Source organism: Nelumbo lutea, chromosome 6 (genome assembly GCF_056320005.1).
Source record: "Nelumbo lutea isolate HS-2025 chromosome 6, American lotus-T2T, whole genome shotgun sequence".
Lineage (NCBI taxonomy): Eukaryota > Viridiplantae > Streptophyta > Magnoliopsida > Proteales > Nelumbonaceae > Nelumbo > Nelumbo lutea.
In genome coordinates, this window is record NC_142689.1 from 26,025,457 (window position 1) to 26,039,062 (window position 13,606).

Genomic DNA, 13,606 nt, shown 5'->3' on the forward strand with positions numbered 1-13,606 from the left:
ATGTGTATGTATATGTATGTGCATCCATGTTTGCAAATATGTATCTATATATGCATATATTATAGTTAAGCGTGGCAAGAGCTACCAAAGGACCACCCTTGGGGCTCAATCCAAAAAATAGAAAAGCCCAAACTTTTTGGTCTACAAGATGGGTCAATTTGGGCTCAAGTTAAACTTTCCCAAGTTGCACCCCTATGGATCATTGGCCATCAATTAGATGCAAAAGTAGTTTCCCTTTCAAGTTAGTTTAATTTTTTAGTCCATTTCCACCACTACTAAAAATAACTCCCATTCATCACTTTTCTTTTGTGTTTAATATGATGAATACATATATAATAAGAGATGGACTCAAATGTATTTTGCAAAATTTATACTTTTTTAATATTTTTGTGTATTTATCATTTTTAAAATTTTTATTATTTAATTATGACATCATGGATTGACCCATTTGGCTTAAAAGGTCAAATTATTGACCCACCACTTGAATAGGAAAATGGCATCGTTTCTAGGTCAATTTTTAATTTTGTATTTCATTCCCATCACTAATAAAAATATTTCTTATTTATCATACTTATTTTTATTTTATATGAAAAAATATATAATACTAGAGATGTGGCTATTTTTAGTCATTTTTATATTTTTATTATTTAACTATGAGACTATTGGTGACCCATAGGAGGCAAATGCTTGAACTACTTACTCACTACCTAACTGAAAGGGCAGTTTAGTTTCCATGTTGGTTTTGAATACATAAGTACTATATTATTAAAATTAGGCCAAGGTTCCAGTGGCCAATATGCTTCATTTGGCATAGGTCTGAACATATCCGCTCTGAGAGCTAACAAACCGAATGGATGTGCTCTGAGAGCTTTTATCTCTCTCTGATATACACTGAAGATCCAAACAAAAGGGTGTTTTATGGATTTTTGAAAAATATATTAATCATGTGATGTTATATGTGACGGAATGTGACGAAAAGTTAACAACAGGGGAAGTTTTAAACAATTATCGAAAAATTTAGAGAGTACTTTAAGACGATGTATAACAATTTTCTAAACTTTAAGGTACTTTAAGAAATTTGCCCTAAGTTTTATAAGTGAAATGATTTATTCCTAATAATCCCTTTAACTGTTGCAGATGCAAGTTTGCAACACCTCCCATGAACCCAAAAATGGTAGCATGTGAGAGGAAATCCACAAGAAAACCAACCTACAGAAACCCAAACAAAGTAATTTATATATTCCTGGATAAAAATGGTGGCATAGGACTCTCAAGATAAACTACATGATCAAGAATGCTGTACGAACAATTCCAAAAACTGTTTGAAAGATACTGCAAAGAAAGTTGAAGTGAAAACAAGGTTTCTATAAACAATAGGATTGACCATGGGATCTACAAATTTTGGAATCATAGAGGAAATTAACAAGGAAACCGCTGCCACTGTTTGATGGCTCTCTCTCTTGAACTCCTCATGAGTGTAAATAAGAGGTGGGACAACACTTGTATCTAAAAAGACAAGATCCAAATCATACAATCATATTGAACCCAATCAGATGGGTTTGGGGAAGGTTTCATAAATCTAGACCCTCTTCACCTCCCTAAACCTCTCAATGCAAACCCTCTCGAAAAACCCACAGTAGTTTTAATTTTGCACTGAGGGTGGGCAGGTCAGGTCCAAAACCTACATCTAATTTCTTATTAGGATAAAATATAAAAACCTCCCCTGAGGTTATTGACAATTATAAAAGCCTCCTTTGATATTTCATTTTAACAAAACTCTTTCATGTAGTTTTGAAAAAAAAAAAACCTGCATCACCTCCCTTCTATCATTGTTATGGACCGGGAACATTGGCTTAATGCATTAGTTTTTTAAAAAAATTATCTATTTTACCCTTATACTTATCAATTCATTTGAAGATTATTAAAATACCCCCAAAATCTTTCGCTGGGCCATATTAAAAGGAGCAAAGTAATTGTATTTTGTAAATTCATCAACTAGAGTGAGGTCTAGAAGGACAAATCTGACATTTTAAATCATGTAGAAAGATGCCCTTACAAGTAATAAGGGCAATTTAGTAAATTTTAGGTCTCTATTACTGGAAGTCTAGAACAATGACCCAGGGAGGTAACTGCAGGTTTTTTCAAAACTAAGGGATGCTTTTATTAAAGTGAATTCTTAGGAGAGGTTTTTATATTTTACCTTTTCTATTATTTATATAAATAATAAATAAGTAAAATAATATAAATAAACATTAAAATTTCTAATATTTGACTAAAACAAGTAAAAAATATATAAACTATCAATTATCTTTTAAATAATATTCAAACAAAATACACATGAGAAAGGGTTGAATTTAGCCTAATATTAAACCCTACCTGTACTCCCATGCGTTGTAAAATCCCTAAACCCATTTTCCAAACAAAAATGCCTGTCCCATCGAAGTGAATAAGGGCGAATACCTGCCGCGTAAAGGAAAATTGCCATCATTTATTTTAATAAAATAGATAATAAAATTATAAATTACAAGCATAGGAAGATGTTTATTTGAATTCCCTCCACTACCAAGGAGGGCCCACCTGGAGAAATTTGTCAACTATGAACATGAACAAAGAACAATTGGCTGGTTCCTTCAAGTTTGGCTCCACTCCCAATTCCGCTGATCTATCATCTATGCATGACCAAGGGCCGACAGGAACTCATTTGAACATTGACCCAAGCACTTGCCGAACATAAATGGCATTCTGCAAGATAAATAAGGGCATTTTGGGATTTGATCAATCCTATTCAAACCTGATTGCATGTTATTTACATGAGATTCTTCTTTCTTATTCTTAAGCAAGCCCCCGAGAGGACTTAGTTGATCCATCATTTATGTTTCATCTTTCGTTTGTTTCGAGAAAGATATAGATCAATTTTGATTCGTTCTTTTTCTATTGATCTATGTGTCTATATAAATCCTGTTCATGGATTAACGAAAATGTGCAAAAATTATATTTGCCTCTGCCATTCTATAAGTCTTCCGTTTTGTGTATGGCATCGCCACTCCCTTTGGCAACATCCACTAATTTGGAAAAAAAAAAGGGATAATAGCATATAAGGAAAATTTTTGGCCCTAATATCAATAAAAATAATATTTAAAAAAATTAAAAACAGGTTAACTTTTGAAAAATAATATCAACAAAAGGCAACATCATTGTTCATCTTCTTCATCTTGCAATCTATTCACCAGCACCACTGCTTGCCGCCGTCCGCCTATCTCCGCCCACCTCCGCCTCTGCCTCCGAAAACGTTGCCAGAGGTGGGCGGAGACAGAGGCAGCGGCGGCGCTGGTGGTTATTCCTCTGCCCAACGCCGTAGCCTCCGCCCACTAGCGCCGTCGCCACCTCTTTCTCCACCCACGTCTGACAACATTGCCGGAGGCAGAGGTGGCGACGTTGGGCAAAGGAATGACCACCAACGCTATCACCGCCGTTTCTACCTCCGCCCACCTCCAGCAATGTTGCCAGAGGCGGAGGCGGAGGTAGGCGGAGATAGGCGGAGGCATTGCCAGAAGCGGTGGCGAACAGTGGCAGGTGGCGGCGCTAATGAATAGATTGCAAGAGGAAGAAGATTAACGGTGATTTTGCCCTTTATTGATATTATTTTTCAAAAGTTAACTTATTTTTGAATTTTTATTAAAAATTTTACTTTTTCTCATATTAGGGCCCAAAAGTTGCCCTTATATGCTATTATCCCAATTAAAAAAGTAATTTATTAGAACATCCTTATAATTTCACCAATTTATTTAAACCAACCATATTATATTCATTTTACTAAAACACCTCTATAGTTTGCAATATATTTACTTAATCAACCTTTTCACTGAGGTGTATTTGTTTTGCCATGATCACCTAAACTGAATGAAATATGTTCAGAGGGCATGGGCTCATGATTGTTTATTTCAAAAATACCACTAACACTTATTCGTACAAAAAAAAAGACCAAATAGAGTAATTGCTCATGTTTTATTAAGGGCAAAAATGGTATTTTTCATTTTTATTTTCTTTTAATTAAATTTATTCAAATGGAAATTAGGGTCAAAACTGTCATTTTCCACTATCATCTAATGCAAGGTCGATTAAGTATATATTTGGCATTGATGCTACAGATACAACACTGTTTTCTCAGATAACAGTGCTACTGATGTGTGGGTTGGAAGTATCGTTTTTTGAGAAAATGGTGTCTTTTTTTTGGGAATAGTGCTACCAAGTAGGACGTTTCCTGGAGCAACAACAACTTTTTCTATTTGGTACTAATGCTCTAGGAAATGTTTTCAGCACTGGTATCCATTATCTAGTACCACATCACTGCCACCTCACATCCTTATTGGCAGCAATGAGTTGTAGCTCTAGGAAATGCCAAATTCGGTGTTGTTCCAAGCCATACCTTCCCAATTTCTAAGGCATGGCTTGGAGCACCATTTTTTATGAAAAAATGGTTTCAAACAAATGCCCATTTCCTGGAGCACCGTTTTTTCCGACGTGGCGCTGATGTAATGTCGTTTTTTGGAGCAACGGCAATGATGCCAAACTGATGCTAAGTAAATCAGTTGTAAACTATAAAGGTGTTTTTGTAAAACAGAAACTATGGGATATGCTTTAGTGAATCCATGAAACTATATGAATATTTTAGTAAATGACCCAAAAAACCATCTTAGTCAAGTCATTAATTATAAAATAGAAGACAAAGGCGTATCATATATTTTTTTTTAACTAGCTTAACTTTAAAGCCAATGAGTGATAGATATGGCTTGGTAGTCAACAAAGGTGCTTCCATGGATAGATTTTTCCTTTTTTGTAATTATTCTAATAGTAGTCTCATCATTCATAGAGTTCGGATTCAATTTTCACAAAACCGGTATTACACCGTGCTCACAGCCTTGTACGTCTGTGCACTTGGAACATCACATAGTTGTATGCTTATTTTCATGAGAGATATAACCAAGTACCAAATCTGATTTTTCATTCAAATAGTAGGGGTGGTTGGTAAATGAGGTTTCTAAAAATTGGAAGAGAAGTTCTGAGACGTGTCTGAAGATACTGTTTTTAGAATATTATTTGCCCCCATTCAGTTTTATTGAGTTTGCTGTTGGATTACAAATAAATTCATTATCAGGATATAACAGAGCCTTGGGCGAGAATACCCTTGATAAGAAAATAACCCTGACCCACCAGTCCACCTTTACCTAATTTTATGTGATAAGAATACCCTTGATATGTTCACCTCACAACCCACCAACACCTCAATTCAGCCACCCATTGTTCAATTTAAGTGAATGGATGAGGTTATTTTTTATATTGTGATAGAGAGGAATCATCGTAATCTTGTAGATGACATTTGTTTTAGGAATGGCAATTGGACCCTCTCTCTTTAGGGCTCCGCCCAATCCCGAATTCGGCTTGTGTCAGAGCAAGTTGGTGTTAGTACCATTTGAGCAGTCCCTTGCAGTCTTGCATTAAGAATATCTCTCATGAAATAAACCACATTAGTATAGAGATATTCCTAATATAAGGCAGTAAATGCTGTTGGAACGGGCTTTGCTTTGACTGAAACTGAACTTTCCAATCCCACCTAGTTGGAGTGGTTTTTTCAAACTGTTGACCAGGGTCAGACAAGTTTTGGGGAAATCCTTAATTCAGGTGACTGGGGAGAGATCCACTTCAGTCACAGCAAGGCTCATTCGAACACTGTTCAAACAGCTTTTACAGCCTTGCATGGGAAACATCTACGTACTTCAATACTTTATTTCATGAGGAAATATTCCCAATACATGAGAAGATATTCCCATTTAGACTGAGAACAGAGTAGCGGTGGTATTTGTCCACCTCGCTCCAAGCCCGGCTCCGAACCCAATCACCTGAGTTACTGGATAAAACAAATCACCACATACACAAATACACAAAAGAAAAAAGAAAAAAAATGGTCAAGTTTCGATACGATAAATTATTAAAAACGTAGGAAATAGTTAACTTGAAATAAATGAATGAAACCATGGCTAAAAATGGCTGAGATGGGATGGGACAGTTTCAGGGATCCCTATTTTCCACGCAGACAGAGATGGGGCTAGGATTTCCAGCCCCATTGGGATATGGGGGGTAAAGATATTGAGGGTCAGGGATGAGATATACAAGCCCTGCCCATGCCAGCCTAGTTGCCCCATTGGGATAAGAGGGTCTCTAGAGGTATTGAAAAGTCAGGATAAATTTAAGGAAAAATAAGTGTGAAAGGGGACGAGGTTTCAGACGATATCCTTTTTGTTATCTATTTTCATTTTCAACTATGACTTCATCAAATGGCTATTTGTTTCCAGATTCTTTAAACTTATTTTTTTATAACCTTCAAATTCATAGCAAAAATAAATTTCCCTCTAGTCAATGGAAAATTGTTGTGCAGCATACATAGAGCCTCACATCAATGAATAGCAAGGTTGCTGTACACATGGGAGTGAGAGTACTAATTAATTAAGTCATTTAGGCCCAGTTTGTAATAAGTATAAATACAAATATATAGAGTATAAAACCTTGTATTTTGTATTATTTTTTATATATTTATATTGTATATATTTGTATTTATTTATTTTTTAAAGTTTAAATTATATTTCATTCATTCAAGAAATTGATACAAAGAAATGACAACAAGGCCAATTAAAGTTTAGATACAATCCTCAAGAAGAATAAAATAAAGAAATTGATGTAGGAGAATCGAAATAACCTTTTTTTTAATTCCATACTTTACTCCAGGTGGAGGGGTGGCCACCTTAAAATTTTATTAATCAATATCAAAAAAAGATATTACAGGGGAGAACATAGCTCGCCTTGCCCCAAATGCAAGACACAAATCTCTCAACCTAAGTCTCTTAGCCCAGCCCAAAAGGAAAATACAAAAAAGATTATCTAATTCTTAAATTGGGCAGACCTATAAGATCTTCAAAAGTTAACTTTCTTACTTGATCTGGGTATGTGAAATGGCATTGAAACTGGTGAATCCTTCTAGCAACTCGCTCATTTTAGCTAAGTAATCTGCTGATCAATTCGCTTCATGGTACACATGTTTTAAAGAGAAGTTTATCACATTCAATCTCAATATGAAGATAACCATGATTAATGCAAGTCTTAACTCAATCCCAAAGCGCCTTTATTTCTGCTTGAAAGGAGGTGCACATATCAAAAGAACTTTTGCAACCAAAGAAAATGGATAAGACATCTTTAAAACCACCATGTTTGTATTTATACTCTTTCCAAACTGAACATTATAGGAAATAATTCTAACTATAGGACATGACTTGACCTCTAAAAGGAGCCTGCTCGTTCCTCTTAATGACACAAATATCGGTTTAGAGGCCTTTTATAAAGAGACTCCATACTTGACCCAATTAAGAAGTATATATGCATGCATGTATCTACATGAATCTCTTACTAATAGTATTCACCAGGTGTTACTTACAATTTGTAAAGGCAAAATATGTGAAGCTCAACTCAGCCCCAACCCTAAGAATTGGCTTATAGTTCATGCCTAAGGTCATGTCCAGTCCAGGTCCAACCTGCACTGAAATTTAATGTGTTTGGGTTGGATTTAGGCTAGGGCCAGGCTCAGATTAATTAATTAGCCCACACTAATATTATATATATATATATATATATATATATATATATATATATATATATATATATATATTTGTGTGTGTACATATAAATGTATATATATATATATACATGTATAATCAGATCAGGCACGGATTACATAAGAGCTAGGCCAAAGCCAAGGCCAAAAAAAAAAAAAGGTCAAGCTTTGGGACAAAAATCCAAGCCCATCACATTTAAAATTGTTAAATCCAATGCAATCTATGATTTCCTATTTAGGACGAAATTTGTTATTTTTAGAGAGTTTGTTATTTCAAGAAAGAGTCGAATTAAGCGAGCCAAATATTTATAAATGTGGTAATGACTTGAATTGAATCATCTTAACAAGAATTTCATTATGACGAAGGTGATGATCTTGTTCTTGGTTCGCAACTTTTTTTTCATGTGAGCATGCATGGGATTCTGTAGCATATGTTGTGCATCCTTAAGCCATTGCTTCTTAAAACATTCGCAATACACATTTTCCTTTTCTTGTTCTAAGGCTCAAATTGGAGGAGCTAGGAACTGACTGAAGAACCTTGAAAACCGCAGAGCTTTGCTGGTTTCAAGCAATTTTCTTCCGTCCAGAATCCCCAGTCTGCTAAAGATCAATGTTTCAGTGGTTGCTATAGAGAATATAAAATCTATCTGCCCCACTGAGTTATAGACCTTGCTTAATCTTGTGTTCATGACTTATTAACAGCACAAACTATTGGATGTCCCTAAGTTAGCCAAAGAGCTCCGAAATGGGTTTGCCCCAAAACCCATCACCCTGGCACAGAGAGAGAGAGATTAAAATTTAGGGTTTTTTACCGTTCAGTCCACCCTTAGGTAGAGCTACTAGTAGACTAGGGGTGGACACAATCCTGCCCGTGGATTGATGTCAAATTTATGGGCAGGATACAGTTTATAGGGGAGGCTACTAGGAGACTAGTAGGGGCTGCAAATTCAATTTCTGAGGGGGATTGCAGTCCAAATATCCTTAAAATTTAAAAGGAGTAGCAATTAGACCCACTCATGGGTCTAGTACTTCGGCCAATTTGAGATTTTGTAAATAAGTCTGATCTAATAATATTATATAATAAAATATATATTAATAAAAAGAAAGGTTTAAAATATTGATACATATCGTATTGGGGTTTCTCGATACGCCCCTATAGGGGATTTTTGGGTCTCGACCGGTTCAGAGGGTGGATGGATCTTAAACCGACCCTTCTAAACCAGATTTAAAAAAAAATAAAAAAAAAAGTATTGATACTGTTTAATATCGGATGTATCAATGTTTTGAACCTTGATAAAAAATAATATATAATAATATTATTTATTAATAATATATAATAAATTTTTCTTGTTCCTATTCGGATCGGGTTTGGATCTCAATATTTTCTATTAATAAAGATGTAAAGCCCGACCGTAAACAGGCTTATGGGAATATGCAATTCTTAATTAATTTGCCAAGCATATGTCTTCTTATGTTGAACCTTGAGAATCAAGAAAGCAAAATAAAGCAAATAATTTACCATCATCAATTATAAAAGGTACATAGTGAAGAGTCCCAATCTGGTAATGGATTCTTTGTCAACATTTCATTTCTCCAAACCCCCGTCGGAATAATGTAAAAACGAAATACGATAATATATATCTAGAGAATACAGAATGCCAACGAACAAAAAAGGTATCCTTTAGTCCAAATAGAGGAGAAAAGATTAATGCTCAGTGCCTATTAAACAACTTTCTGATGTCGAACCTGTACCTAAATTGGTCGGCACGCATAGCCTCAACTGTGAGGCTCGTTTGGTTTGAAGTTTGAACTTCAATCTCGTCTCACCTAATTAGGAAATTAAAATAAAATATAGCGAATATTAAAAGCAATAAACCATGCTAAATAGTTTTGTTTGTTGATAGTTTTTCTTTCTTCCCTGCAATCCCAACATTCTAAAATTAATTTAACATTTATTTCTTGAATAAAAACATAACTAATTTAATGATTAACATGCGATTTAATTAAGGTTCAAAGTATTGACACGTATCGGTCGATACATATCATTCTGGGATCCCTCCGGTACTCCCCTACAGTAAATGTATCGGGAGTCTGACCGGTTCAGGGGGTGAAGGAGCCCTAAACCAATTGCGGAAAAAAAAAAGACATGAAAAGTTGTATCAATTTGCAATGTATCTATATTTTGAACCTTGGATTTAATTGCTATATATGTGTACTCTCTCTACTCTCTAATCTATCATTATACCATATTCTTTTCTTAGCTTCACTTGTTTGCTTTTATTCATCTTTTGCTACATTCTTTTTTTAGACATTAATTATTGTCATTATTATTTTGTTTTCTTGTTTCATTTGGTTTCATCTTTCTTGTTCTCCTTTTTTGGTTAAAGCCTATCCTTTATTATTTGATTTTCTTACTTCACCTTCTCTAAAACAAACCTCACTATGCAAGTGGGTTTTAAATTAAACAAGTGACTTTTTTGTTTTTCAACAAAGACTCTGTATTTCTAAATTCCAGCATTTTTCCCCAGATGGTTTGATGGGGTTAACGATAAAAAATGAAATTATGAAATTGTTCATTCAAGATTCAAAGGATGGACAACAATAATATAGTACATTTGCTGCACTTGTAGCAAAAGACATAATTAGACTTTAACATGATTGATGGGAAAATCTATGATTTCAGATAAACAAGGTGTGGTAAAAGTAACCAATCAAAGCACCCTCTTGAATTTTGATTAATGCAACCTAATTGATCACCTCTTTTATGATACCAATTGATTGATGGTAAAAATCTAACCAGATTGTTATATGGATTTAGCATTCAATTGATATTAGTGAATGCATCATAGTTGAACCCTAAATTTAAAGAAAGTTATCCATTGCAAAGCATAGTATTTAAAAATAAATCATTCATTAAAGGCATTGGAGATGAATGGTTCATTCATTATTCACTAATATTTCCATACAGGGTGTTAGTCAGCAAAATAGTGGTCTTAAAAATAATATAAAGTGTAGTTTGGGGTTTTAAAATTTGTATAAACACATGACAGTGACATGGAAATAAAAGAGTGCAGGAGTCTCTGTTGCAAAACAAAGTTAGCTAGGGGGTTAAGTGTCCCGACCCCTCTAAATTCATGGTGGGTATCTATATTAACCAAGAAAACAAGAAGAAGAAATTGTATAGAAGGATGCTTGAATGGACTACAGTGCCCGAGTGGTTGAGAATTGACATATTAACAGCTACTTAAAACCTGACTCTCCTTCGCCCCAAGACTTTGAAAGACCTGCTGCGGTTCCGGTCCCATCTTGCTCTCTTGCCCCAACAAATTAGATGAGGCATGTCAAGTGAGATCATACTCTCTCTCTCTCTCTCTCTCTCTCCCCCCTTATCTAAAAATCCATGTTAGTTGAAATACAGGTTTCCATTTCCGTGTCTTAGTTTTCAATTCATAAAATTAAGCTCTTTCCTGTGGGAGATTAATGATTCAAATGGTCAATCTGTGTCTTGTTCATCACATGTAAATCATAAATCAGATTCTAGGTTAATTAATTATTCCAATTACCCACCCAAAAGCCTTTCTGCCCCCCCAAGTCTTCATCTTTATCTTTTTTATTTTTTTTCTCTCTTCTTTAATATTAATTCATTAGTGACCAAGTAATCATGCCCATATAAATCTCCACTCAAACCTTTTCCCAGATATCAGGCCACCGAGGCAAAATGAGAAACAGATTTCTCAGTTCAGCCCTCTGTGGCTTCTTATCTGTCCTTGCATTCTTCTTTGAACCCTCTCATCATCAACCACTTCCACCTCTCCCAAACCCAAGACTCCTGATTGCCTACACAGCTCTCCAGGCATGGAAACATGCAATTCTGTCCGACCCAAAGAACTTCACTGCAAACTGGTGTGGTCCCCATGTCTGCAACTACACCGGAGTGTACTGTGCACCGGCCCCAGATGACCCTCATATAACAACGGTCGCCGGAATTGACTTGAACCATGCCGACATCTCTGGTTCCTTGCCGGAGGAGCTTGGACTCCTCACCGACCTGGCTGTCTTCCACATCAACTCCAATCGCTTTTGTGGAACCATCCCTGAAAGCTTTCGGAACTTTCACCTTCTTTACGAGCTCGATGTTAGCAATAACGGATTCACAGGCCCCTTCCCTTCTGTTGTCCTTTGCCTCCCTTCACTCAAATATCTTGACATCCGATACAATCAATTTGAAGGTGACGTTCCTACCCGCCTCTTCGACTTGAAGCTCGACGCACTCTTCATAAACAACAACAGGTTTAAATTCTCCCTGCCCAGAAATATCGGCAACTCCCCGGTGTCGGTGCTTGTCTTGGCAAATAACAAGCTCGGCGGCTGCCTGCCTTCAAGTTTGGCAAACATGGTTGGACTGAATGAAATTATTCTCATGAATGCCGGTCTAACATCGTGTGTGCCACCGGAGATTGGACTTCTGAAGAACGTAACGGTTTTCGACGTCAGCTTTAACAACTTGACGGGGCCGTTGCCGGATACAATGGGAGGAATGAAGAGCCTGGAGCAGCTGAACGTGGCTCATAACAAACTTACCGGTGAGATCCCAGAAAGTATATGCCATTTGCCGAGGTTGAAGAATTTCACGTACTCGTATAACTACTTCTGCGGAGAACCACCAATCTGTCTCAAGCTAAAGCACAAGAACGACCGGAAGAATTGTATCCCATATCGGCCGTCTCAACGGTCACCGGAGGAATGTGTAGCGTTCCTATCCCATCCTATACATTGCGATGCATTTGGGTGTTCTCCGAGTCCACCTCCGCCGCCGCCGCCACCACCGCCCCCACCGATTCATTACTAGTATATATATCCATGGCCATGACCAGTAAATTACTGTGTAATAAATCTTAATTTCTTTGTAACAACTGTTTCTAAATAGTATCAAACTATTATGTTTCTCAACGACGAATTTTTCTAATAATTTATCATGGCAGGTAAGGTGAGAGGCTGAGAGCATCGACGGATGATGGTTTGAGTTTGAACCATCAACCATGAACCTGAGAGACTGAGACGAGACGGCCTTTTGACTGTTGAGAGAATACGCGCTATACAGGACATATACCAGGAGCTCGACGTGCAATTTCATGACGTTGTAGGCTTTTTTCATTCCAATGGTTAACATTGCATCGGGTCGGGCCATGTTAAACCGAAAAAACCGACTGGGTGGCGGGGGGCTTAACGATCGAACCATGTGGTCCATTTGATGAAACGACCATAGCCAGGGTCCATGGATCCGGTCAAGCTGTCTGGGCCGCTGGACCACCGGTTTGAGCACCTATATATGCCAACCAGACAATCATGGTTTGAATCTGAATAATTTTGAGTCAAGATAAAAATTACCAAATGTGGGCATGTATAATTCTACGTTAATGACATAGGTGATAATATTCTAAGGTGTTATTTGCCTAAAGACCCTAAACTCTTGAATTGAAGGAATTCCAAATTTGCAACTTTTTTAAGTCATTTTTGCTTCTCTCTTCTGTCAAATCAAAGACAGCCTAAAAATAACAAAAAGAAAAAAAGAAAAGAAAAAAGAAAAAAAAGAAAATTAACCATGTTCTAGAAAAGGGATGTCAATGAATCGGGTTAAATGACAAATCTATGAGATCGAGTTAGAATCAGAAGACTTATTCAGGGTTAAGTTAGGGTTTTAGTTCTTCAATCTGAGTCTGATTCGAACTTTACTACCCTCACCACCATTCATCATACCGTCATGCCCCTACATATTACATATATATTGAGGGGTGTAACTCAATTGGGATGGCCTAAATTAACATTTTACACTGTTTTAGGCTTGGATGGTGAGACCTATTGAAAATTTGACAAAATTTCAGTCCTTATCTATCCAAATTGCACCCCTACTACTTCTAACCCTATAAGTTTAAAGTTTAGGGTTTC

The 13,606-nt window shown here is 36.3% G+C and overlaps 1 protein-coding gene across 2 annotated transcripts; it reads left to right on the forward strand.

Moving 5' to 3' along the window:
- Window positions 1-11,084: 11,084 nt before the first annotated feature.
- Window positions 11,085-13,152, forward strand: LOC148848060 (leucine-rich repeat extensin-like protein 6). 2 transcript variants are annotated; one of them, XM_088951935.1, is made up of 2 exons: window positions 11,085-12,545; window positions 12,643-13,152. In XM_088951935.1, exon 1 carries the CDS (start codon window positions 11,379-11,381, stop codon window positions 12,507-12,509), a length of 1,131 nt encoding a protein of 376 aa, XP_088808061.1. In that variant the 5' UTR covers window positions 11,085-11,378; the 3' UTR covers window positions 12,510-12,545; window positions 12,643-13,152. The 2 variants fall into 2 exon arrangements, with proteins under 2 accessions (XP_088808061.1, XP_088808062.1); XM_088951936.1 differs by having other exon boundaries at window positions 11,085-12,508; window positions 12,643-13,120.
- The last annotated feature ends 454 nt before the right edge of the window (window positions 13,153-13,606 follow it).

What these genes read in the sequence shown, in the direction of transcription:
- LOC148848060 (XM_088951935.1), top strand. Translation starts at nt 11,379, where the DNA reads ATGAGAAACAGATTTCTCAGTTCAGCCCTCTGTGGCTTCTTATCTGTC.